The sequence below is a fragment of the Anopheles maculipalpis genome, chromosome 3RL (genome assembly GCF_943734695.1).
Source record: "Anopheles maculipalpis chromosome 3RL, idAnoMacuDA_375_x, whole genome shotgun sequence".
In the NCBI taxonomy this organism is placed as follows: domain Eukaryota; kingdom Metazoa; phylum Arthropoda; class Insecta; order Diptera; family Culicidae; genus Anopheles; species Anopheles maculipalpis.
Window position 1 is genome coordinate 26,048,288 of NC_064872.1, and position 27,608 is coordinate 26,075,895.

The following is a 27,608-nucleotide window of genomic DNA, read 5'->3' on the forward strand; positions in this document are numbered from 1 at the left end:
ATACAATATCATCCGACGATGGGCGACTCAAAGAACTTCTATGGTGCAAAGTTGGCGTAGAGTAGTGACAAAGAACGAATCCTTAACAGAAATCTTTCCGGTATCAAAATTAGAATTAGGATTACGTCGTCTCTTGAAGTGCGTTGATTCGAGTTCCTCATATTGATGAAACTGTATTCTCTAACTAACTGATACTGTTGTCTTATCATTTAGTGCAGTTTGCTAAACTTTTGTTATTCATGTTGCTCCTCAATCATCCAATTCACATGAAAACCCCTGTAAGTGTAACTAAATACACTCGCTTTTTGGCTATGGAATATGAAAAGATCTTCATTTCCATTTCTTTCACTCAAAAGTATTTTACATTATTGATAAACCATAAACCAAAACGATCGAATGATCAATTCTAACACCCAAACACTTTTTCTCCTACAAATACAATGCAACTTCAAGCGAGTAATGTGATCTTGCCCGCCGAGTATTAGTTTTCCCTACTCCTGGGGTGTTTCCCCATTTTCTCTACGAAAACAAGTCATACGCGCACACACACACGAGCCATACATTGCACAGCTGTTCCGACTGTGCAACAATAAATCGTCTGGCTATTTTTAAACTACTGCTCATTTAAGGCTTTCACTCTTACGGGCCATTTTTCCTACCTTTTTCTGCCACCGCATCTGCGCCCCTACCGTTCCGGAAAAGAATAGGACAAGAAAATTATTATTGGTTTTTAATTTTTGATTATTTTTAGGGTACGGCAACCCAAATGGAATGGCCAGACCCTAGCTGTAGTGCTGAGCCCATTAAATGGTTCTTGTTCACTACCGTACGGTTGGAATGCGTGAACCTTAAAGTGGGGCCAACCTTACGGCTTTCGCGTGTCACGACTCACACGTGATGGAATTCCTTAAGATGGAAAGTCCCCAATTTTCCTTGAGTGTACCTTCCTTTACTGAGATGAAGAAAGGAGGGAGCATTAGTGAATGGGGAAAACGGGATAGAAATTTCAAATATTTCTAAATTATGTGTTATAGCGCGTGGCGTTAATATCTCCATCCGTATCTTCCTTTTGAAAGCGTGCCACCGTCATTTCTCCCGGTCGACGATTTTTCCCCAAAAGTGGACTGTTCCTTAATCGCTCTCACTTCTGCAGCAAACCCATTTGAATATTTTACTCCGCACATCCCAGATTTTCTCAATCGGCTCTGGTCCGTGCGTGAATGTCATGTACTCGGTTTTTGACGATTGGATTTTGATTTCCTTCCTGCCCGTTTGTGCCCCTCCCGGGGTCGACTTGAAACGACTTGTTTGGATTTTCGGGAGTCAAAAAATTACCCGAAAAACCAACCAAACTGTCGCACACTGGCGGCTGGGCACTACGACAAGCATCAGAAAATAAAAACTTTCCCCGATAAAGATGAGGGCACTGTTGGTGGTGAAGATGGAAAGGGCGCGGGAAACGGCTTGTTTATGTATTTACGGTCGGTCTGACAGATTGTTTTCGTGTGATGCGACAGCGAGACAGCGAGGAGCAGGAGATTAGCGGGAGCTGGAAAATGGAAATCCATCGCTGTGCGATGGAAACATTTTACCCGACGCAACCGGTACGAGGTTTTCGCTTCTCTTCGGTGACTTTTGACGACAAGCATGACAACGGTTTCCGGGCCCGTTCCGCGACAGCCGATGGATTTTCCCTGTAATAACAATGCGTGCACTATGGGGCCGTAATCGGCAAAGGAATGTCCTGTCTTTCGAAACGGGCACAAAAACGATGCCAGCTAATCGGGCACAATCAATAAGTGCTCATAATTTAGACACCGTTTTGGGGTTTTTTGTTTTTCGATAGCTAAACTGTAGTTCGTCCGGTTAACATTCTTGGTCAGTTCGTGTTTCTTTTTTTTGTAAAATAAGTGCCAATTAATTTCCTTGATGGTGTTCTAATTTAAGAAACGTTGTCTAACGATGCTTGTCCACTAATAGAGCAATAATTTTAATCAAACAATGGGCAGTACAAGCGAATAACAATTTCTTCAACAATTTATTCGATGTTGTTCACAAACGATTTACGTCTATTTATTTTATGAACAGAGCTTGAGTAACAGTTTGGTAGGAGTGTGCAGCCATATGCGGACAGTACTGAAATCTATACAGCTCCTGATGCCTCCTTAACATAGTCCAAGTCACCTTCACGTCTCAGGGGCATTGTTTTTCTAGGTTTCGTATCCTACAAGAGACGTGTTCGTGTTCTGAAAGCTATCATTGTTGAAATGTACTTCAAGAAACGGCATATTTTCTTGAAGTGTGTTTTTTGCAAGTGATAGGCCTCGTCTATCATAGTTCCTCGCAATCAAAGAAGTCGCAGCGGGCAAGACATTTCGTGCCAAAGGCTCGTCATCCTAGATTCACGTACCAAACAGCCCTCGTAATCGAAAAGGTTATAGATCAATTAAAGTTCTAGAAGGCTTAAGGCTGATTGAAGACTTAGCCATTCGATGGGTCTCTTCTTGCATGGGAGCATATCTAGCAGGAAACCTTAAAATCAAAATGCATAGTCTCCATCTGCCACAATATCTCGAAGTCGAAAAAAGTCTCCGTTCAAGGAACTTCAACTGAAAAGAGCTCTTAGTCATATCTTATTTGTATCTAGTTCTCTTGATAGTCATCTGGGAAATCTCGTCTATCTTGAGACCTGGAAATTCAAGCTTTCTCTACCAAGAGATCACAATGATCTTCAAGAGACATTTTCGATTGTGTTTCATGTATTAAGAAAACTAGTTGTGGAGTAGGTCTCTTCTATCATGATGATTTATGAAGCTCATGTAACGCATGCTTTTGATGTAACAACAGCTACATTTCGAGGTGTGGGGTGCCCTAAATTACTTCATAAAATATTATTCGTTTCTTGTATATGATTTATCAAAATCATTCATTGATTGTTTTGTTCAACTAGCGCTTTGGTTCTTTATTTCAATTGCTTGGTTTTTAAGGCAATTAATTTCATTTAAATGTCGGTTAGAAATTCATCGATTTGCTTCATTTTATCTTCTGTACAAATTGTTATGTAAGGAAATATAACTTTTTCTGGAAAAAAAAACTAACGTTCAAATATCCTCCATTTTGACTTTTCCACCAAGTCAAAGTCAGCTTCACCAAGCTCTCCTATCTCTCACCTACACAAACAAACACGGCTTCGTTTCTCTGTGTGCCCAAAAAAAAAAAAAAAACAAACATAAAACCACAGCATCCAGTCGCACCAGCGCAAAAAGGAAAACCGGTATCCGGGTGGTGGAAAACGTCATAATTTCATATGCCCTGAATAAACACATACACACACCTACATACAGGGACTCATCGCTTGTAAGCAAGTGCGCAAGAGTAAAGTGAAGCCTCGGGAAAAAGCCGGACCAGAAAGCACACTACCACTTGTGCAATTTCCACTGGAAGCGCAACAAATTTTCATCATATTCAATAAAATGCTTCACCCACTGCGTTCGCACCTTCCGCCCACATCTTCCACAGTTCCCGAGGAGGTTGGTGTTGGGTGAAGGGGGGGGGGGGGGGGGGGGGTGAAAGGACTCCGCCGTTGTATCTGCCGCAGAAAAAGATGGTGGTTAGAAATTGGACGACGACGACGACGACGATGACTACGTTGGCGCATCGTGCGCTTGCGCTGGAATGTGATTTATGTTTTTCATATATGCTGTTCCGTTTCCGATTCGGCATCATCCTTTGGGGAGTGTTCGGGGGACGATGGTACAACGAGGGAGAAGGAGTAGGGAAACAGAGGGAAACTTTATGGATACATTTCTTTGGCAGGATTTTTCCTTCCTTTTTTTTCCCAGGAGCGGAGAGATCGGATGAGATGGTTATAATATTTGTACATGCTGCTCACCCTTCGGCGGATGGGACCTGAGCTGGGGTGAAATGATTTGGCGAAGGTGCCTTTATGTGCGTGTGTCTGTATGTATGTTTCAGTTTTAGCGGGAATGTTTTTCGTTTTATATTTTATTTTCGCTCGTTTGTATGTCCTGCTCTTCTTAACTGGTGCACGGGACCTTTTGCACTCCCGGCTCCAGGATCATTCGGTCTGTGTGGTTGTGAAACACATGGACTATATATCCCGACGGACGAAACATACCTGGACCAAAGCTGAACCGTTCGAACGTTCAAGATCACCTGCACACAATGTTTGCGCCTTCCATAGGGTCAATGTTGGGAGTTTAATGGGTGGAAAAACAATGTTGATGGTGTTATTCTTTCCGCTTCCCAATGCACGTCAACACCACCGTGGACCGGTCAACTAGGCATTGGATGTTTTCGCCCAGTTTTGCCAACCCCCCCCCCCCCCCCCCCCTCCGGGGGCTCTTACAGCAAACCCACAAAACCACATCCGAAGACAATCGGCACGCAACCAGGCACGGTTTTGAGTGCACGAACTCCCATGCTTGATGGCGGTGGGTGCGTTGTCGGGTCGTCCGCCTCATCATATCTACACACCCAGATCTTCTGCTGCCCGCACTGCACGAGAGCAATCCTCTCCCGGCAGCGTTCCTCGGCAATCAAACATTTCGACCGAGATCGCAAAATTGAGATCAGAATAGAGAAAGAGCAGCCGCTCGGCGCAATGCTTAAAGGACGAACCGATTGCATCGGGATTTCTCACGAAAATGTGGTGTATTTTGCTCGATTTGTGCAGGTGTGCGAAAGGTTGCTGTATCTCTAGGATGGGTGTGCGAACTTTCACATCACATCCGGTGGTACTTATGTACAACAAGCGAGAGGGTGGATGGGTGAGACGAGAAAATGGTATAAAATATGATATGATATAATAGTTTAGACACGCCTCTCAGCGTAATATTACATCGCCGAGCGTTTGGATAAGATGATAAGGACGAGTAGAAGATAACTGGCATTACATGAGCCACTCTGATGGGTGTTGTATATTCTCATTGCTATCATAATATTTATTTTGACTTTGTTCATTTAAAAGTAACATTTTATATCACTACTCTTAAGCAGAAAAGTTTAATAATCATTCAAATATCATCGTTTCACGAGTCAACACAAGAAGACTATTTGAAATCCCTTTTTTTCTCGAAATTATTTTTAATATTACGATTGAATTAAAGCTTAAAAAATATGTTTCAAACAAAATGCTGTCTTATTGATTTAATAGTTTGTTTTTTTTTGTTCCGATAATTGATATAATCCTGACAATACGGCGACGAGCCGTCATACTTAGAAATAAATAAAATCAAAATTTAAATTAATACAATTAACGCCTGACTGCTATAATTATTGCAATTCGATTGTTAACAACTTTGAATCAATAATTCAATAATTGTTGCACTCTAACATTACATTACCACAAAGAAGTAAAGAATTTTGGAAAAAGTAAACACATTGAGTGAAGAATACGAAGCAAACACTAAAGATAACATTTTGATAAATTTGTTTATGATTTTTAAAAAAATAAAACACAAGCAAGCAATCACACCGAAACCGAAAAAATGCCCCGATGAAAATAAAGCTAAGGATACAACATTCTTCTGTCTCTTACTCTGTTTCTTTTTTCTTTTATATAGCTTATTTATTCTTTTCTTCTAAGGATTATTTTCTTCTTTGTTTTCTATTCTAGTTTTCTCCTTCTTTGTCAATTTTGAACTATTTTTGAGTAGAGTTTTCGATGGCAGATTGAACTAAGAGCAGAGACTTGATAATGTGTTACAATATTTTATGAAATGTTTGCTGTTTTTTAATTTATTTTAAATCATGCTGTATGTAAGGATCAGGTTATTGGTTACCTTTCCTTTAATTTAGTTCTTAATCGTTTTCAACTGGCTGAGCAGATCGTCGCAAGATATTCGTTTTTGAAAACCACTATTTTGTCTTCTCGTGGAGAGAGTTGGCGCGGGACAGTGTAGAACATTTCCAGTTTTAAAACTAACATACGACACTGTTACAAGAACTTTGTCTTAAATTCTTCTCAGAAACAGCAAGGACTACTCTGATGATAAATACGCGAATGTGCGAGTTTCGATCAAGCCTCAAACTAGCGTTGCTGATTTGCTGTTTGCATCCGCCACCAAAGAAAACATTGGATTGGCGGATGGCAACACTAAGTCATTTTTTGACCAATTTATTATTTGAATTTTATATTGTAAATCTCCAGTCGTGAAAAAAGTGTTCAATACTAAAATTCACAAAATCTAATAAAAATTTTGAATGCAAAGGGAAAAACCGCTGTTAGTTATTGAATTCATTTCAAACCGTAACCCATCATGTGAACGTCAGACTCAACCACATTTTTATTTTCGTAAAGCAAAACACAAATATACATAAACCTTTGCAACCTTCGTTTTTGGGAACCAAAAAGCTTCGAAGATCCGCTTTCGCGCACCCAACTGTGATAAACTTTTCTACGCAAATGTGTGTTCCACAGATGGGGGGGGGGGGGGGGGGGGGTTTCTTTTTATTTTCGGACACATCCACCATCACACGAACGAAACAGCAAAAGCTCCATAATCCACGATAAATGAAACACATGGAAGCAAGTGCAAAAAAGCAGCAAATCCTTTTCCACGCCACGGTACAATCGATTGGGATGACATGTAAAAGTAAGAGGACAGAAATGTTGAAAAAAAAATCAAATTGATGTGCAGAGAAAAGTTTTATTTTTGCGATCGATGTAAAGGTGCTCAAGGAGAGAAAAAAAAGAGAACTCTCACAACTGAAGCAAAAACACCTTTTACACAATGTTGTGTTTCTTTTTCTGGTGATGTATTGAAAAAACACGGGAAAAAAGCCAAAATGGTGAGTGTTTCGGTAACTATTTTCGTAAAAACGAATAGAAATGAAAACCTTCGGTTCGATTGATTTGAAGAGAAGTGTCACTTCATTTTACAGCTTTTTTTGTTAATTGATTATATTTTAATTGAATTTGAAAAGTTTTCCCCTCTGTGCTTAGTTGAGCCGCTAAGAATACACTTTACACGTATTTCTTTTTTTTTTTTCTGCCCCACGATGAAAATAGTCAAAATAGGCTACTTTATTGCTATCAGTTTGCCGACGTGTGAGTGCAACTGCAAATGCATCAAAAGCGGGAACAAAGCATCAATAGATGCGGTGCGATGCGGCGAATATATATTGCCTACCATCTGGCCCATCAACAGGAAGCAGAGCATCAGCATAAAGCCATAAAAACTGAAGACGAAAAGCGATCGTACACACCTTCGAACCTTCGGCGACACCGAAAACCATCAAAAAGTTTCAAATTTTATGACTTTTCACCAGCGAACCAGCTGCCTACTGGGAGCGAGGGAAAATCTTTTTCCCCGGTTTTAAGACCGCCCGCTCGTCACAAAATTGACTAATAGACACCCGGTTAAATATCCATAAATCTATTTCCGAGCCACCGAAGCTAGCAAGCGGCTGCCGGATCAAGCATGACGAGGATCGCGGATTTGTTGACAAACTGGTGCCGGTGACACACACACACACACCTCGACCCGATCGACCTTCGCCACACCAGAAAACTAAAAACAAACACCGCGATCAAGCGTCGGAAAACACCCCTTTTTTCTGTCGTTCTTTTGAGCGATCTCGGGACCAGGAGTAAGAAGTTTACGAAATGATATATCGTTTCTCATAAAACAGCTACAACAGCTCGAACTCTTCGGTGGTGATCTCGGGTGGAAAATTAGTACGGCTGATGGCTGCCTGATGAAAACAATAATCCATCCTTTTGCTTTAATGTTTCCTCTTTTTTTCATGGATCCTTTCCGTAGCGGGATCACGAAAGGGTGGTGTTAAGTGATACACCGAAATAAAACAAAACAAAACCAGGCCTGGGACTGGGGGGGGGGGGGGGGGGGGGGGGACGATTCTTTAAGATCTCTCGCATGTGACGTATCGAGAACAGCGCGTTACAAAACCCCGTCGCAGTTGTCATCGAAGGTGATGCTCCTACAACTGCTCAAGAGGCCATAATCCGATCGATTATTATTATGACTTGCTTAATTTACATCCTCTTACCAACCGAACCCTTTTCAGCGTCCACGGGTGTGTGTGTGCGTGTGTGTGTGTCTGTTTTGTCTCATCAAAAGTGACAACATTTTGTTTTCAAATACTACGGTCGATTCGTTAATGAGCATCGCAGCCACCGAGAATGAAGAAGAACCCATCGGGGACCGTGGGCTGTCATCACGTGACTTTGCCGGTCGTGTACTAAAGCGTGTTGAGCTGTCAAGCGTGACAGCTGAAACGCATCAATCATAACACAAAGCACGCTTTGCCGCCACTAGCCGAGGTGCGAGGTGCGAGCTCCAATCCAATCCCGCCAGTAAGGGAAAAACCCACGGCACTAAACGAGGTTTAATAGAAACCTCTTAACGCACCAGTTCCTCCCCCCCCCCCCCCCCTCCCCCATACGGTGCTGCGAACCCGGTCGTTGGGCGGATGGAAAACTGATGTTGATAATTATGTTGTGTGTCGGACGACATTTATGACGAACCCGAAACTAGGAGCGAAGTGAGCAAAACGAAAGAAATGAAAACGTGTGTCATATTATGGTGCTTAACGGTGGGCCATTTATTAATTCACGAATTGGAAGCAATCGTTTGTTGTGTTTCTTCGGTACATGGAGCGTGCAAATGTGCAGCATATTTCATAGCGTAATAATCCACCACAGGACGTCGTTTATTATTACAAAGTCTGGAATGTTTTGCTCTTATCGAGTCACGGTGGGACGGCGAGGAACGTACTAGCAGATGAAATGTTTTTAAATATTAAATGAGATTCTGTTTAATAAATAGCAACATTTTATCAGGTACAAATGGAGTTTCATAACAAAAATGTATTACACATTACTCGATGTAATTAAAAAACAAATAAATTAAATCACCAAGAAGGCCTGACAAAAGAAAAGACTTTCATTGGTCGAGGATGTCCTTGCGTTGTTGTTCAAATGAGCTTAGTTACTAAATCGAAGAAATGGTGTCGAATGGCCTGATGCTTTAGTTGCTATCCAATGACAAAGTTCTTATGCCCGATAGGGTTTCTACAGAAATCATCAACATATGCGTAGATACAACAACTAATTTTTCTAACTAAATCATCCAACGAAACAACAAGTTTCGCTTCGCTTGAAGATGAATTTCTAGTTTCGTTGCAATCCAAGGGATCATGTTACCAAATATCTTGTGGTCTCTCCAGTGGCTACGCCAATTATCTTCAGGTAATCGTGTGACGATTTCGTATTGTAATACCTATTCCTCCACCTAAATTTAATCTGTCATTCCTTATAGAAAGGTCACTAATATGTTTTACAGGGACACTAGGTGGCATAATCATTTCATTCTTCAAATTTTTACTTACAAATTCAACTCGGTATTTGTAGTGAGGACTTACTAACGAACTACGTGGTGACGTGACAGTCTAGTGAGCCATTTCGTTGGCCGGCATGACCTTAGAGGTCGTTAAGTCAAGAAGAAGGATTCCAATAGCTTCCAAGACTCTACTACCTTGAAAAATAAAATTCTCTAGAAGAATGTTTTGCTCTAAATACACAAGAAGCCAGCAGAATACAAAATAAGCTCCAACAAATTCAAATTTTACGTGGGTTTTCTGCATTAATGTGATTCATCCAGCTTTTAACTAATTAGGTAGAAAGTACTGATTCTTCCTAGAAAACCTTTATATCGTTAGGTACATGAAACTCTTCGATTATTATTCCATTAAACAGCAATTTCGATTTCGTTCCTAAATGTCCTCGAATTGTCCTGCCGTGTCCAGATTGTCACAAACTTCCACCCCGATTTTCCGTACAGTTGGTGGAAGATCCGCATACATATATTAACCTACCCTCCCTCCACGGCTTCGGTACACGATTTCGTGGTGGCTCCGAACGAAATAGAAAGCATTGCCCCATTAGCGACAGTTATGGCGTTTTATAATAACCGAAAGCCGACACCGGCACGAAAGTAGTAATAGCGTGGAGCGAAGTATAAATACACGCTCCCTCGGCTAGATCATCCTACCGTGGCTCGAGCCAACCCAAAACCCAACACCGTCCCGGGGCACTTTCCCTTCGTATTCGCTATTATTAGGCGGAACAAGCATGACATGAAGAGCACGGCGGAACAGTACCGTTCTCCGGACACACGCACCCCAGACACAATGCAACGCAGATGCGTGCACCGGGAAATAGAACCGCCCCGAGCACCATATGCTATGCGTATTGTTTACTATTTTTGATTTAGTAACACACTCCCGGGGTCCGATGTCGCTCATATGTGTCATTTTGACGTCCACGCCGCGCGCGAACACACCGTAAGCGATGGGCCACGCGCCAAGCAATTGCCATCGCGCTCGTGAACACGGGACCGTCGACGATTTGTCCTCGGGATGATGATTGAGACCGTGGATTTGGCCAGGGTGTGTGTGTGTGTGTGTGTGTGGAAGGAAAGCATAAACAATAACAAAACACGACTTGCCACTCGACTCCAGCTGTCAAATAATTCACCTACTTTGAGGAGTAATTTTGAGGTTTTAGGTTGAGGTCAAGGAACAACGAGGTGTTTGCATTTGGAAAATGCCACCCGGTTGTGGTGGCGGGGGCAGGTCGAGTGTAGTGGCGCGAAAGGTTAACCAGCGAAAGGTTAACATTCTTTGCTTTTCTTGCTGCCACTTTAATGACTCGGTTCGCGGTTGTTCCATGCTTACGTTGATCGAAGATCATTTTTCCGAGGAAGTTTGAGAACTCAACGCGCACTCCCCCTCTTGTTCTGCGTATTTGCGTATCTGTCAGAAAACTTTTCCTTCCTTTTGTGGACATTTTAGTGGATGGGCTTACAGAGCAACCCTTACTTTGTGCGCTTCCAACACCAACTACGGGTGCTTCCAATTATCTCGTCACAATTAAAGTCCCCATCATCTTGGACGGGTAAATTTCATTCGGCTAGAAAATTATTACTCGAATAAAGGTGACTCTCAGTGCGAGGGCAAAAACGCTTAAACAAAAACGGGGTTGCGTGCTTCAAGAAAGCAAGTCCTTTGTTTTTCACCAAACGGTTTTTGAAACAATTCAATCGCGAGCGAACACTGGCGAAGTCGAATGCAAAAGAAGGCGAGAGACACACAGTTAAAGAAAGAATTGATAATTGCCGGAAACATTTGAAGCACTCGGTGGAAAACCTTTCCCTCTGGTGCGGGAGAAGAAGTAGAAGTGGGGAAAAAACGCAAAATAAGGAAAAATCATTCCAACTTCCCAAAAAAAAAAACTGGAACCGTTCCACGCTTGCTAAATTAACAATAAAACGACCTGCCCTAACGAGTTGACGTGTGAATGGATGGCACGGTGTCTATTTTTCCCTATGCCGGAAGGGCTGCGATGCGCCTCAAACATCCAGCAGTAAGCAGTAAGTGCGTGTTTAACTGCATTATTAACACTCGAACGATTGTTCGCACGCTCGACAGCACATGCGAGTCCTGGATCGCTTTTTTCGGCTCCCCAGCCTTTTTATCGTACCGGCCCATCAAATTGCAATAATGCATAATTAAAATCGTCATAATTTGCTACTTCCCTCGGCAGGCGAGCGTAGGCGAGCAGCACGGGAAGATGAAAAACGATTTGCGAGCTCTTTGTTTCAATCTAGATAAGAATGGTTGTATGTTGTAACCATTGTTTAACACACAGGCAATTTAACGATATGGTTCGGGAAGATTTCTATCAGGGGTTTAAATCAATTAAATTTTTCAACCACTTTCGTTACGCGTTTGGGGTTTAATAATAGTGAAGCGTAATATTTTGAGTGGTTTGATTACCTTCAATTAAATACTTATTTAATTTGAGTGCATAGTAACGTGATGTTGGGGACGATTTGTGAATATTTAAACTAGCTGAGATTCGATTTTGTGTTGGAAATTTAAATATTTACATACTTCACTAACGACATTGCTGATTGAGTTGGTTTGTTCGCTTAAAAGAAAATTTAAAGTAAAAACTGAAGGACAGCTTGGTACCTTAATTCAATCAACTCATAGGACTAGAAACCTTCCTCAATTTTTAGAATCCTTCTCTAATTTTTTGTGATATTGAGGTATTAATTATTATACAATTATTGTTGTATCAACATTATTTTGCTGTTTCTTCTTTGGAATTATTGTCATGCTGTGCGTTTTTTTTAATTTAACCTTAGGCAGATAGACATTTTGGCAGGCGGGAACGCTTTGGGCGATTTGATGATTATATTAAACCTGGATGCTGTTCATTGAATTTTTGTAAGGATAAACTAAGTTGTTTGAAAATTAAATACTGATTTAATGAGCACGTCGCTCATACATGATCAGGTCTCAAATCCTTTTCCAGTAACTTCAACTACGTAGTATCAAAACGTTAAGTAAGCCATTAAAGGTCCAGCGTGATCTAGAAGGTCAGCATAGTCCAGAACTCGTACCCGTAGAGCTCTTCACGACGAATCAGTATCGTGCATTTCGTATTTTGTTGGTGACTTCTGAATCGTCGGAGCTTTTGGAGCACGTAGTAGGCACGATATACAGTAGACAGTATATATACACCTTCAGATATCACTGCTCTCGTTCTTGCACTAAGTGACGATCGTACTAAGACAGCAGAACTTCGCTACCACCTCAAGATCGACGCTGTCAACTAATATTTTACGTCGAGACGTAGAATTTATTGTCCTTGGCTATAATATCTTTCTGGATAGTTTTTTCTTACTGCAGGTGGATCTGATCTACAGAAATTTCAATACATGAATTTGTTTGATTCATCCTGCAATACTTATTATTATGATGAAGTTAGTACTTCTTTGCACCAAATTGCAAAACAAAAAATAATCCAATCCGTATTCATTTGAAATCTGATATAGCACATATTGAAGTCATCACTTGCACCGGACACAGGAACTTTCGTATTTTTTTCCAAATTTAATTGTAAATCGTATGTAAGTCCTAAGAAACAAAAAGCGTTTGATTAATTGGAGAGATTTAGTTAAACAAGACATTCCATTAATGAGTTTTTCGATGGAATCCCATTTCTAACAAACAACACATTAAGTTAATCGCATTTTCTATTTTTTTATTGTGATAAGTCCCATCTCTTACCCCAGCACTGGTTTTAGAAGGACGGAATTATCTTTACGATATTTTTACTCTAATTGTATAGCAAAAAAATAAAAAAAAACCGTAGGGGGGGAGGGGGGGCGTCGAAGAGCATTTCGAGGAATCCAACAAGCCATCAACATATCTGATAAGACCAACACAGTTCCACCGAGGAAGAAATGAGCCTTACTTACGTGGCGAGGAATGGGACTGGTCCACCACGTTTAAGAACACCGCTGCGACATGCATATGGCCAGTTCCTCTAACACCAACGGGTCGATTAGCGCACTACCTTCCGAAGCAGGGAAATCCATATCTGCTAATCCGGCCACATACTTGCGTTGTCTTTCTTTTATATATATATTTTTTAAATCAAAAATACACAAATAAAAATCTTATCATCATCATCTAGATCATGATGACAAGTGCAGTTACACAACACAGAGTGACATGGACATCTACACATATTTAACATTACACAGTTTGTTTGACATACACAGCACACCTACACTTGAACTCCTGTAAGCTGCACGCGTTTTTTAATTCCCTGGGCATTCTGTTGTACCGTTGAATCCCTTTGAAATACAACGAGTTCCTAGCACAATGAGATAGTAAGTTTGGGAGTTTGGCCTCATCAGCTCTGCGTGTACAGTACCTGTGAACGTCAGATCCCCGTACTATTCTCTCGCCCAGGATACTCTGGCAATAGGTTGTTCAATAGTCGAAATACAAATGTCATGGTCTGATACAAAATCCTTTGCTCTACAGACATCCATTGCAGGATATCCAGCATAACAGCGGACGATGTACGTCGACCACAACCCAAAATAAGCCTCACAATACGATTTGGCAACCGGTGAAGCCAAATAATTGGCCCCTTATTGCCGAGAAGCAAAATGGGACGAGCAGAAATCAAAGTGTGGGGATATTAGTGATTTGTAGAGGAGGACTTTCCCGAAAAAATCGAGATCGTTCGCCAGCCTACTGATCACTCCACACTTCTTCACCACTTTGGTGATGACCCAGTCTATGTGAGCATGGAATTTCAACTTGTCGTCTAATATAACCCCCAAGTATTTCACCTGACGAGTTCTTTCGATTGTTTCCATATTTATAACGATATTATTCGATAAAAAAATAAGTCAAGTACTAGTAAAAATTTATTTTCAAATAAATTATTAAAATTTGTATTTTTAAACTTGACTGAAATAAATTACCGATACTTTATTACCAATTTAACAAAAAAAAAAAAAACAAATTTGAAGCTGATTAAAAAATCATAGACATACTAAAACTAATGATCCAAAAAGAAAAACATAAAAACAACTTTTATACTTTTCTTTCCAACTCCACCAGCAGAACATTATTAGCTGTCACAAATCGTTTCACGGGTGCAGACATTACAAGGTTATCTATTGCAAAACGTTAGCTAATTGTAGTCTGCTGTATTAGCCAAGCGAAATTCTGCTCGTTCTCTTCATTCGGGAATGATTTGTTTTTTTTTTTTTGCTGTTTCGCTTTCCAAACATGATGATGTCAAAAATAATTATATGATTTCATATGCAACTACCCCGAAAAAACAGCCATGCGTCTGAACATTTGATACGATAATGATTTTATAATATTCATAATAATGGGTGACGGTTTGTTGCGGTGGTTCGGAGGAACCCCGAAACGCATGTGATGCCGCAAGTGCAAAACGAAACCGAAAGTTGCTACATGCACCCTTTTTGGCGGGGTTGGTCTTTTTTGGAGCTTCCATTTTTTTGCTTTGCTTTACTTTTGTGCCAAGGTAGACAGAAAACGCTTCAAGGGTTTCTGCTCTCGAAGGTGATTCGAGTGATGGAGGATCCAGAAAGAGACCATGATTTTTGCTTCAACTTTTGACTGATCAAATGCACACAATTATAAGCACCACGGGAAGGTAGAAATGCCCACAAAACTCTTAGGAAGAATGATGCCTGCAATTGCATCACAGGCTCAGGCGCAACATTATTTTGTCAGTGCTGTAAAAGCAAACAGCCCGGAACCGATCGCCGGTGTGTGTGCCCGGGTATGTGGTGGCTGAACCGAGAGCAGTGCCGTCGGAACGGAAGCAGCAGGACAAACTTTTCCACTGCGAATGTAATAATTAAAGTGTCGTCTTCGTCGAAATAAAACTTATCCCATTTTGTCCTCCCGAAAACCCTCAAGGCCACCCTTCATCCAAGGACCACTTTGCACCATGGAGAACGCTATCAACCAGCATGCTGGAGCGAAACTTTTCGGCAAAATTGCAGCAAAATTTTAATTTCATGCTTGTTGACTGCACATGCTGCTACCGTTCTCGTGAGGCTGGCCAGCTTGGGGACCAATCCGAGTAGAAGAATTCGGAAGGTGGTACGCTAAAGTTGCACCCAACTGAGAGGTTTTTTTTTTCAGCTGGGAAGACTGGAGGACCTTCGGGAGCGCAAATGAACATGCATAAATTTCTTTTTGTGCAAGAGTGATAAGATTAATTTCTTCTGCACGTCACACAACCCAATCCTGTCCGAACTTATTCCTTCAAGTGCGGGATCCGGTGCCACTGTGTGACAGAGAGAAAGAGAGAGAGATATAAAGTGCCAAATCAATGGTAGAAAAGAGATTCTCATACTACGTTTTGATACCCGTAGATTGGGAAATTGGGGATATAACAAAACGAATATAAATTTAAAGCACTATCTATTCGGTAAAGTTTTGCAAGATAGTCAATCACTTTTTCTCTGCTCATTTCGAGCAGAGCTGTCCCATTCCCATGGTTCCATTTCCATAACAAAGGGGAAAAATTTCCGAAACTGTCACTAGTTGCCTAGCGTTTTGTCGTTAAAACTATTTTATGATACGACTTTCTGTTTTGCCGAAGTCATTTACTCCATGTTTTGCGGCACAAAGGTCCCACGACCCTTGCGTCAAACTTGTGGTCACACGGATGCCCTATCCGGCCGTGCTTGGTTCGTGGAAATTCGCTGTTTTAATTACCTCAAACGCGTTGAGTAGCGTTACTTCATAACCTATCGACGAAAGGCTTCCGATGACCAATCGACGAAGCCATTAGAAAATGGCTAAGGAATGGAGGCTTATCGGACAGGCTTTTCCCAGCTCAGGGTGGGACTGTCTTTCTGTACTCCTATCGTCCGTATCCATCTTGGGCGCTTCTCGTTTTTTTTTCGCCGCCGCCAAGATCCGATGTATCGATGGCACAACGAATGGTTATGTTCAACTATTACTACTCGACCGCCGATTGCCGATCGTAGGAAATTGTAGCCGCGTTTTATTTTTTCGCTGAAACCCACCGCATTCGACGGAGACTCTTTCACTGGCCAGTGTACACCACATATTAGATACCAATAAAAATCGCATCGATGTCTCGATAATCTCGTCAAATCGGAGCTTCAAAGCGCGATAGTTCCTCAAAATAATTAAGTTCCTTTCCGGACGGTTTTATGCCAAGCGATCGTTTCAACCGTTGTTCCCAAGCGCAGCCGTGTTCCTTACACGGTGGGAACGCTTGCCCAACGGAGTCTTTTTGATTGACGATTGTCACATACACACAGGCTGTTGGTGGACGTGTTTGGTTTTGAATATATTAGCTAATAAATTTCGTCAAAGCGACGAACCTTTTTGCTCTCTCTTTCTCTATGATTGCTTCATACAGTGAGGTCGGTTTCTGAAGAAGATCCGTCCAGTACTTTTTTGATATTCTTCAAACGTTTCACTTCACAGCCCGCTCAACTCGAACACTCCAGAGGGCCGCCAGTGTCGCTGTGACTGGAATGGTGGATTCAATAAATTTCCCATTTATAAGAAAAAATCATAAAAAAAGCACGGCCGGCTCTGACTACAAATGGAACGCCCCGAATGCGACCGGTCGGCCGAGCTATCAAGTGAACGATCGCACAGCACGGAACAGCTGTGACCTTCGGTGTGCGGGGCAAGCTGAAGAAGATCGGTCGATTTTTTGGAGAATAAGGAATGGGAGTTTGGGAGAAGCATTTGGCGGACCGAGCGGACTACACAACGGTGTTCTAATGGTGTGAACATAGGCAATTTAGAATTCACATTCACATCGGTCGATTTTTGTGTTTGTTTTTGTTTTATTTTATGCATCTTTACTCATGACGGTAAGATCGGTAGAGGAACTACCATTTATGGGAATTTGGCCACTAAGACAACTTTTTATGAATGTGTGTTTGTGACAAACAGAAAGAAAGAAAAAAAACGCATAAAACGCAATTTTACTACCCAATTTAATTTATTGTGTGGGAACCAATCATTTTCAATAATGTATGTCGTCCCAGCTCTACTGATTATCTTCCTTAATCATATCGGCACCCTTTTCGCCAATCAGATAGGCCATCGCACACGTGTGGGCTGACGGAGGTTCAGGTATGATGCCCGCATCCACCACCCGAAGTCGTCGTATTCCGCGAACACGCAACCGAGGATCAACCACCGCGTCAGGATCGCCGTCCGGACCCATCCGACAAGTAGCCACCTGATGTTGGAACGTGGTCGTAAGGGTTCTCACATGGCAACGCCAGTAATCGTCCGAGTTGAACGGGGCATGCTCACAGCCAGGCACTGGCCTGCTGTACAGCTCTATGCCCAGACGCTGCAGCGGTTCCGCTTGTGCAATTCTCAACACCTCCTTGATCGAGTACACCAACGCTTCCACATCACGTTCATCCTCAAAGTACTGGTACTGGAACACGGGATGGTGGAACGGATTGCGTGACTTCAGCTTCACCTTACCCACCGTGTGTGGTTTTAGCAGCATCGGCAGAAACATAAAGTTACGCACACCAATCAGCGGATCGAAGTACTTGCGTACCAGCGAATCGGGCAAGCGGTACGCAAGACGTGTCGCGATCGAAGAATCGAAGCTCATCGAGGTAAACGATTGCATCACCTCCACATCCGGCATGCCCGGATCAGGATCAGCTGCGTACGGACTTTTCACGTACAGCAAGCTTTCGATGGAGTTCGAGGTGAGTGGCCCAGTGCCATTGCGGAAGCGCAGAATCTCGTCCACCGTAAGAACTTGCTCCAAGCTGAGCAGATTTCGCTCGAGAGGAGATCCATTTCGAATGATGAAAATCGGCCCAAACAAACCGCCATGCTCGTAGACCCGCTGACCTACTGGGAGATCCTGTACTACCCGTATGCCGTGTCGCCTCAAATCTGCCGCTGGACCAATGCCCGAGTTCATAAGAAGTTTCGGCGTTTCAAATGCACCCGCCGATAAGATCACCTCCCTTCTAGCTCTCACCGTGTGGTAGCGCTTGTTCTTGGTAAACCTTACTCCAATAGCTTCCTTTTTATCTGTGGACAAAACCAAATAACACCAAAATGACCGCTTAAAGTACTTGTTCCTGCATCTTACCTTCTTTGAAAAGAACTTCCGTCGCCCACGAGCGTGTCGAGATGTGAAGATTCGGACGGTGCTTTATGTCTTTCAAATAGGCAGTTCCTGCCGTCACCCGATGTCCACGCCTTGAATGTGCCTGCAGAAACGATACACCCAGATTGTCTCCAGCGTTATAGTCCAGATACGGATAGCCCGAATCGGCTGCACTCGCAACGAACGCTTTGGCGACCTCCGACCGGAATGGACAATCTTCCACCGATACACGGCCCGTCTTGCCATGTGCACCGTTCTGGTCAAAGTCTTTAATGTTGGCCTGTTCAATTTTTTTGTAGTACGGAAGCACTTCCTCCCAACTCCAGCCCTCCATACCGGCGCGGGCCCAATTATCAAAGTCTCGTCGATTGCCACGCGTGTAGATGATGTTATTAATGATGGATGATCCTCCGACCCCGCGTCCGTGCGTCCAACTACACTTGCGCCCCGTTAATCCGAGGCAACCGTAGTTCTGATGTTCCGTTTCGTAGCCGAAACTATAATCGGACCCCATCAGCATCGGACCAAGCATCGGAGGTTCAGCAAAGGCTGGCCTTTCGCCTCTTCCTAGCTCCAGTATCAACACGGACACCTTTGGATCCTCCGACAATCGATTGGCCAGCACGCACCCGGCTGGTCCAGCACCAACAATCACATAATCGTACACCTGCCGCAACTGAGGATTCCCATAGTCGATGTCCTTCATTTCCGATATCATCTCCGTGAGACTGTTGATAACGTGAGGGTCCAGAAACCCGCCCACCAACCACAAACAGCAGCAAAACACTTGCAACACTACAATCCGACGTAGAACCATCTTGCCCAACACTGTAAGCACAGGCTAGCGTCAAAGCCACACTTTACTGCACACGATCTTCACCCTAGAATGTCTCGCACCGTTCTGACCTGTGGTGCACGTTACTTTATAAGTAGTCAAGCTCAAGAATAACGGTTTCCTCTCCCGACACTGGAACCGGTTGAAAGGGTGACGCGCCAGAACCAGTTAAAAACATCTTAAGATATATTCTTGCATGCCCTATATTGCTAATTTCCCGTTTGTTTTTGTTTTTGTTTACGCTCACCTGTTCTCCCCCTTTAGCGCCAAGCATAAGATCATTAACCCTGGCAGAGGTTCATCCACTGTAGAGGCATATTAAGGTTCTGTTTAGTTTTTTTGTTGTTTTTCTCCTTTGGTTCGTTCCATCGCCTCGGTAGCGCTGCCGAGATAAAGAGTGGGTTTCTCGATTGTAGGTTAATATCGTTTGAATGGAAATGGAGGAACTTGAAAACAAAACAAAAAAAGTTGATTACGCTGTGATGACCTTAAGATATGAGGAATCTTTCCCAAATTTCCCAAAATATTCATTAACGTATGACATAGGAGGGGCTTTGAACTAAGCCGTAGCATGTTCCTTGATGCCTTTAGCACAAAAAAACCACCCTTATGACTCTTGAGGCTTCTTGAAACCAGGTTCTATCATGCCGTTGCACTGCTGGGTCTGTGGGCTGCTGCACTGCGGGTCGGTGGTAGAGACGACAGTGGCCCCTGTCATCTCACGGCAGGACCGGGGTTCAAATCCAATGCGGAGTGACAACTGACTGTCAATGTACATGATATCGGCAAGTCTAGTAAGCCATTCGATGGCCTTCGGCGTGACCTTAGAAGGTGGTTAAGTCAAAAAAGGGAAAACTTCTACAAACAACGATCTTACCAATGCTATTGACTAACTAAAAAGAAACATCAAGATCTCAAATATATTTACACTGAGTAATTATCTACCTAGCAATCACATCAAATTTGATATGAAGTCTCCGCTTGCAGACATCAACTCTATAAACTGAAAACCAAGAAAACAAAACCACTATCACAACAAAGCCCAACTGTTTCAGAATTTTGGACGTTTTATTTAAGGATCTTCCACCTCCAGAATAGATTGTCACTAAAATTTCTTTGGCCGAAGTTCTATCTGCGAGAGATCAATATTGTCTGCTGTTTATGTGTTTCCTTGACTTTCTTTTTTCGGTAGCTCCAGGATATTAGCAGAACAATCCGTAATAATACTGTGTTTAAGAAAACGGTACGTACGGCCCCCATTTCTGTTCTATTTTGGGTCTTTTTACGTCCCTTTTGGACTTGAGCCCTAACTGTTGATCCACAAATTAAATTTTAAAATCTCTCCGAAAAAAATGTCCCATTGCATCGCAAGTAAATTGCATAGCTATAAAACCAGATTATAGTAGATGAAGAAGGCAACAGATTAAAAACTAATCAGATGAAGCATTACTTCAACTGAATAAATAACTATCAAAATTAAAATCTATCAATCAAGCAATCTTTGTAATATCTTTTTGCTTGTAACTATCATCTTAAATACATTTTGGTTCCCATCAAAGACTTTGACGCTTAATTTACTAAAATGAACACGGAGCTAGCTTCGTAAACAATAATCAACGATCAGACAGATAGATTGAATTGAAACATAGCTCTCTGCATTAAATATTTACTTAAGCAACAGGAAAATATCGTGAATTATAATATTTGAACCTCAAAGGGAAAAATACATTGCCTTCTATACAAAACAAAAAACATCTCTATTAGTTCATTTTGTCTCATGGATGGCTTAATAGGCTACAAAGACTTAAAGTAATTTTCAAAAAACAAATCTCGCAGCATCCTGCCGCTGCATCTATGCACACTGCAACCCATTACTAATTTGCCAACAGCGAGCGCTTTATTATGTCATATTATCATTTTGTCACCGGTGCGTTACAATCCGCTTCTGGTTGCGTCTCGATCCACCACGATACCAGTTTTCTGTCCCATTCTCGCTACACTTCCACAACCCAGGCAAGCCAGCAAGCAAACATCGTCCACCCAGGTTCCGGTTCACAGGTTTATCATCCCTTTTGACAAAGACACCACGGCGCGCGATGGAAATTGATACACTGGCCCCGAAAACCAGCATACCATACCGGCCCTGTTTCCTGTCCATTTTTTTCCCTACCTTTCACAGTACGCGGCGGTGATCACACTTAAGCTTGTGCTCTACATTTATGAACTGTTTCCACCATTGCCGTTTTCATAAATCCCCGTCACTCCCGGGTGTTTGTGCCGGAGCTGCGAAGGTTTTTTTTTTTTCGCAACTACACATGCGTGCTGCTTCTTGTTTTGTGCTCGGTTGGCTGATTTGATTAAATGTTTACATTATCCTTTTAATTTCCTTACCACTCATTTTTCATTCCACCCTTACCCTTGATTGTCCCCCTGGCCCGTTCTAGTGTGCAAGGAGAAAGAAGAGAGAAAATGTCACCATTTTCCTTCATCTTTTCCCTTCTATTTTCCCAACAGATTATTTTCACACTACTCAAACAATAAATCTTCTTTCATCTGCCGGTGTTCTCGCCGGTATCGGTGTGTATGTACAGCAGCAAAATGATGGGTCCATGTGGACGTCCATCAAGCGTAAAAAGTATTTATCGGCAGTCTTTGGTGCTGCAATTTTGAATCCCTACATAAATTTACAAATAATTACATTCCGCACCAAACCGTTCAGCCGTGCCATATACGAACGGGCACAGGCTTTGTGCAGGTGGTGTCATCTCGTTTTGAGAATTGTCACATTTTTCCACCCCTAAAACGCCCTTCAATGGGAGTAGGACGGTGTCCCAGAGTGTCCCGAAGGAATTGTCGCGTACGCCGGTGCGATCGTGTCTCAATAACTTGTTTATAATTTCACACTTAATTCATCTGACAGATGTCATTTCTGTACGCGTCCGCTGGCGCGTTGTATGTGTACCGACGAGCTTTTAAAAACTGTTTGCCGAAATGTATGCGATACATCATATTATTTGTTAAACGGGTAAAGAAGTCACTCACCGGAACGTAATCGTCCTGTTCGGTGACCTGTTAGCGAGATTTTGAAAAGGGAGATCCTGCTCTACGATACGGATACGGATGATGATGATGATGATGATGGTGATGAGGAATGGCAGAAAGGGAATGGTGAAAGAGCAGAGGGTTCATGTGAAAAGGACGTTCACCGCGTTTGGCACGAGAAACCCATTTTCAAGCTCAAGATATGGTGTCCCGCAATCCTGACTGGTTTGGTCCTGTAATGCTCAGCCCCTGATATAGTACGGAGCGTGACAAGAGCGACCGAGTACCGCAGCTCACACACAATAGAAATGAAACACTGTGACAAAATAGAGTAAACATTAATAAAGAACGCCTGGGATAAATCAGAAAAGATATATTTACTTTCCTTTTTTTCACTTTTTTTTCCTCTTGTTGTCACATTTGTCACAGGCACGTTTACGAGTGGAGTTTTCCGATTTTTCCTCTTTTTTTTTCTCGTGCTTCTATTCAATCTTCCATTCGTCTATCTAGGGCTTTGATTTGAGTCCCTGTTTGATGGAAGCGGTAACGGTATTGCAAATATATTTTCAATTATCATTCCGTCCTGCAAAACACTCGGTAAGATAAAAAAACTCAATGGCACGAAAAACCATCTGGAGTTATGCACGAGGACCAGTGCACAAAAAAACACACATACTCCCTGAGGAGACTACTTCCCATCGAGATGACGTGAAGATAAAAACCTCGACACCCAAGGGCCGAGAGGTAAAATCAAACACTGCTTCCGTTGGTCTTGTTTGGTCATTGTGAGGGTCAGCCAACCGTGCTGGTATGCATTTATTGATATAAATTTGTAATAAAATATGTATGTAACTAATGCATTTGCAGCGCACCGTATGTAGTTGGTTCAGCTTTCAAAGAGAATTGCTAGATGAGTCGACGCGCTGACCAGTCCTGGGGAATGATACCGTTCTATACGCTCTACACCCTTGCGGACGGGGACCATCTATGTACATCCCCTTCACACATCGATAAGACAATAGAGAGTGTCCCCGTACGCACAAGGGGTCAAGTGGGTACGGTCCGGTTTTGGGATAATTACTGAATAAATCATGACGTAAAATTGATTGCCTTTCAGTTCGATCGTGTACGTGTGCTTGTGTGTGGTTCAATCTATAATGTGCACATGCAGACACATACCTCAGTATTCATTTGGGACCGATAATGCAAACGTGAATTGGAAAAAGGTCCCTAACTTTTGCCTACATAATTGCAACGAATTTTTGTTTTCCCCCAATCGCTCTGCAAACGGTATGACGTTATCTAATTTCCAATCAAAAGAGCAACAGTACAGGGGCACAGATTTTTTGGAAATGGTATTTGATGGAAAGATTTGCGTAATATGTTTCTTGTCAGTCGATAAGCTATTTTTGAAGTCTTATCTCTGTTTACAATTCAAAGTTTGATCAAAAAACGGCTTAAGTTATGCTACTGTCGTCACAAAACTGTTTTCTTAGTGAATGTTGGTTAAAATTGTTATTTAGTTATGGTTATTCTAATGCAGCACGTTGAATATTTTTTAATTAATTTTAAAGCTTATTTTCTAGTTCGCTTTCATTAAAACATAACTATGAATTTGATTATTTGATAACTACCCATGTGTCCTCCCAGGCAAACACTGATCAGGCTTGTTAGAAAGACCATGACCAACGTCACATGCCAGGAGAAGGTGGATGGAAAACTCTCAGTGTCCTTTGCTACCACCAAAGGCCTTCGTCAGGGAAATGTGCTCGCTTGTCTCCTATTCAACTCGGCGCCAGAGAGGGCCATCCGTGGCTCGGAAGTGGAGACTTCGAGAACCATCTTCTATAAGTCAACTCAGATCCTGGCATACGCTGATGATATAGACATCATTGGTCTGCGGCTCTCCCAGGTAGCAGAGACCTACCAAATGATCGAGCAGGCGGTAGAAAACCTCGGGTTGCAGATTAACGAAGCAAATCGATGGTGGCACCATCAGCGGCCCTACTAAGAAATCCGGAACTACGTGGGAGTGATGAAGCGGAACTACGTGGGAGTGATCGCAAATTTGAAGCCGTCCAAAACTTCACCTATCTCGAAAACAGCATAGAGACGGAGTTGCGAGCTACGATGCTGGCGGCCAGCCGGTCATTCTACAGCCTAAGGAAACATCTGGGACTGTATCGAAACTTTATAGTCCCTGTACTCACATACGCCTCTGAGACACGCCGCGTTCGAAAGGAAGATGCTCAGGAAGATCCGATGGGCTGGCCATGTTATACGCATGGCACTGGACGACCCAACTCAGAAAGTCCTTTTAGGCCGTCCACCTGGACAGAGGAGGCGTGATAGGCCCAGATAGAGGTGAGAGGATGGCGTCGAATCATCTGCCATCAAGGGCGGGTAAGTAATTAAATACCCATGTGTCCTTGAAACCTTGCTTCCACGGCATCTCAGGAGATCGTGCTTTCGTTAGAATGATGTCTAGGCTTAGGTCTAATTCATCTCGAAATTATGTGAGAGCCGCCTCGTCATACCACGTCATAGATCATCTTCGATCCTCGATCTTCCATAGATCTCATCAAAGTTCGAGGTATTTGAAGATAGCCAATGTAACTATTTGTGATCTACTGGGGGCCGGAAATGATGCCTACCTAAGGATCCTTTTTGTCGAGTTTTGTCGAGCAAATGGTTAAATGACGAATGGTTTGATACCTTTCCTCATTTCCCTCGTCTCTTACTGTTTTTCTGACTATTATATGTTGTATCTTGCTTGAATGAGGATGATGTTTTTCATTTCCCCGTAGCCGTGTTACCATAAAAAAATGGCACCCTTTTACGGTTCGGAAAAGGAAATGTCACCAAACATATGTTAATTGTTTCTAGTTAGTAATTTATTTCTGTGAAATACAGCCAGACCATCCATGAGGAAAGAAAAATAAAGCTTAAATTTCATTTTACAATCATAAAAACTCTTATTTTAAAAATACATTTTAACATTTTATTTTCTCCGTAATAATCAATTGTAAATAAAAATTTTTCGATTCTTTTCCGGACCTCTATTCTTCGGACCGTAATAATCAATTGTAAATAAAAAAATTTCTTTTCTTTTAATTATATTTTTAACTGTGACTGAATGATTTTATTTATTGGCCTGGCTTACGACCTTCTAAGGTCACATAGGCCATCAAATGATGTAATTGGCTTGCTGATACCACGTAGTTGGATAGTCAGTCCTCCCTGCGGAGGAACGGTCCAGATGGGATTTGAACTCCGGCTTTGCCTTGAGAAGTCCGAAGCCGCTGTCGCCACACCACCGCGGCGACTCCACTCCACTCCACTCCACTCCACTCCACTCCACTCAATTGTCCTTTTATGAAATATTGCTACGCACTCTTTAAAAGATAACTTTTAATATCCATTGCTTTGCATTTGCTTATTTCTCAAAACAGGTATTCAAACTCGAGACTACCATTTCTGACTTCCTGAAGCCATTTTGCTCATCGATGGGTATTCAGTCCAGTGTACCATACCGATTAAGTAAGTCCTGTTTCATGGTTTATGGTTCACAAATTCAAGATTATGTGAGACTTACTACTTGGTACTTTTCGTGACATTTTTTGCCAATAGTCCTCCCACCGAAAAAAAATTATTGTATATTAAAGTCCGTAATAATTTGCTCCTATTTTCAATAGACATTCAATAAAGAGCCATTTAAAGTAAGGTTATTTACACTACAGAATCACAGAACTGTGGACAACACGATTTGTTTATTCCCTGAAACGACAATATATTTACATTTTGGTTGAAACATGAGCGTGCTGCAACAGTTTCTAAGCTCTTCTATAGCACATTATAATAAATAAATTAAATATACAATCGCTTTCTTCATAGCAAGCTTCACATTACGCTTGAAATACCAAATATTATACAATTTAAAATTGTTTATATGACAGCAAAAGAAAGACAACATTTTCAAGCAAACCCATCCTTATACGCAGTAATATTTCAACATTCCATCTCTGTTGACCAATTTCGAATCACTGCTTACCGATTTCAAACAGCATCCGAAACACAGCTCCTCAAAGACCTAGAATGAATTGGACAAAAAGACGCTTCATTGCTCCCTTTCATAAGCAGGCTGTATCGGTGTACGTCCGCCACTAGTGTTGTCGGTTGCCTCGTGCATAATTGAATACGAAAGTGGAAACCCTCCAGCATCGAATGCGAGTATGTCAACACGTGGTCGTCGTTTGGCTGTCGTGCAGTTCTGCCGCAGTTCGAAAGCAGCAAATCCGAATAGACAGCACGGCGACAGCATCTCGCAGGCACGTCCTTGCCTGCCTTTGCGAGCAAACGGGAAAGGAACTTGCACTTTGGCTGGAATTTGGACTTTGCGAAAGAAGAGAAAAAAAAATGGCTTTAACTTCAACCACTAAAACGGTTCTTTCCTTCTTGCACCGAAACGGGAAACCGAAAATTTTGATTCACCATCAATTTTAAGTGGTAGAAAGAATTATTGATTCCTTGGTTTTCTTTTAGCGTTTGTTTTGTTTTTTTCCTTCTCCTGTTCACCTCACTCTGACTCTTCGGAATTTGTCGATGATCAAAGGGACAACGGTTCGAACACATTGGGAACCAGTGCGACAAAAACGAAATCGCGGTCGTTTCATTGAATTATCAATATCTTCGAAATGGATCTCAAAGGGTCGGTAGCCTGGTGGCATCTTTCAAAAATGTCCCACCACCCGGGACCGGGCGGGGGCAACCCAAACCCAAAAAGCGGGACGATCCCCGGACCATTTCGCGGGGGAAAGCATTTTTGAAGAGCAAAGGGTGGAAACAAACACCCGGTGCGGGGTATAAAATAATGCCACTCTGTCTGGCCGAACCAGGCACCACAAAGACAGGAAGCGAAACGTTCGGAACCAAAATCAAAGTCTGCAGTCCTGCTGCTGGGTGTCTGTGTTTCTCTATGTCGGGCTGCCTGTTTGTTCTTTCAATATTTCCTCGAACACCTGAGCATTTTTTAAATTATAAATTTATAAATACAGTGTGAACAAAATCCCTTGTCCCATTCTCTTGCCCCATTTTCAGCGTTATGGAAAACCGATCGAGAACTCACACGTGACACACACACACACACACACACACACACACACACACACACACACACACACACACACA

General features: G+C 42.3%; 1 protein-coding gene across 1 annotated transcript; it reads right to left on the reverse strand.

The window, feature by feature from the left end:
* Positions 1-17,443: 17,443 nt before the first annotated feature.
* LOC126564354 (glucose dehydrogenase [FAD, quinone]-like) lies at positions 17,444-19,361 on the reverse strand. The gene is made up of 2 exons (XM_050221375.1): positions 18,527-19,361; positions 17,444-18,465 (listed from the first exon to the last, which is right to left on the reverse strand). Exons 1-2 carry the CDS (start codon positions 19,359-19,361, stop codon positions 17,444-17,446), a joined length of 1,857 nt encoding a protein of 618 aa, XP_050077332.1.
* Positions 19,362-27,608: the final 8,247 nt, after the last annotated feature.

What these genes read in the sequence shown, in the direction of transcription:
- LOC126564354 (XM_050221375.1), bottom strand. Translation starts at nt 19,361, where the DNA reads ATGGTTCTACGTCGGATTGTAGTGTTGCAAGTGTTTTGCTGCTGTTTG. An exon ending in GGAAGTTCTTTTCAAAGAAG is followed by an intron (nt 18,466 to 18,526) that starts GTAAGATGCAGG and finishes TTTTGTCCACAG; the next exon opens with ATAAAAAGGAAGCTATTGGA.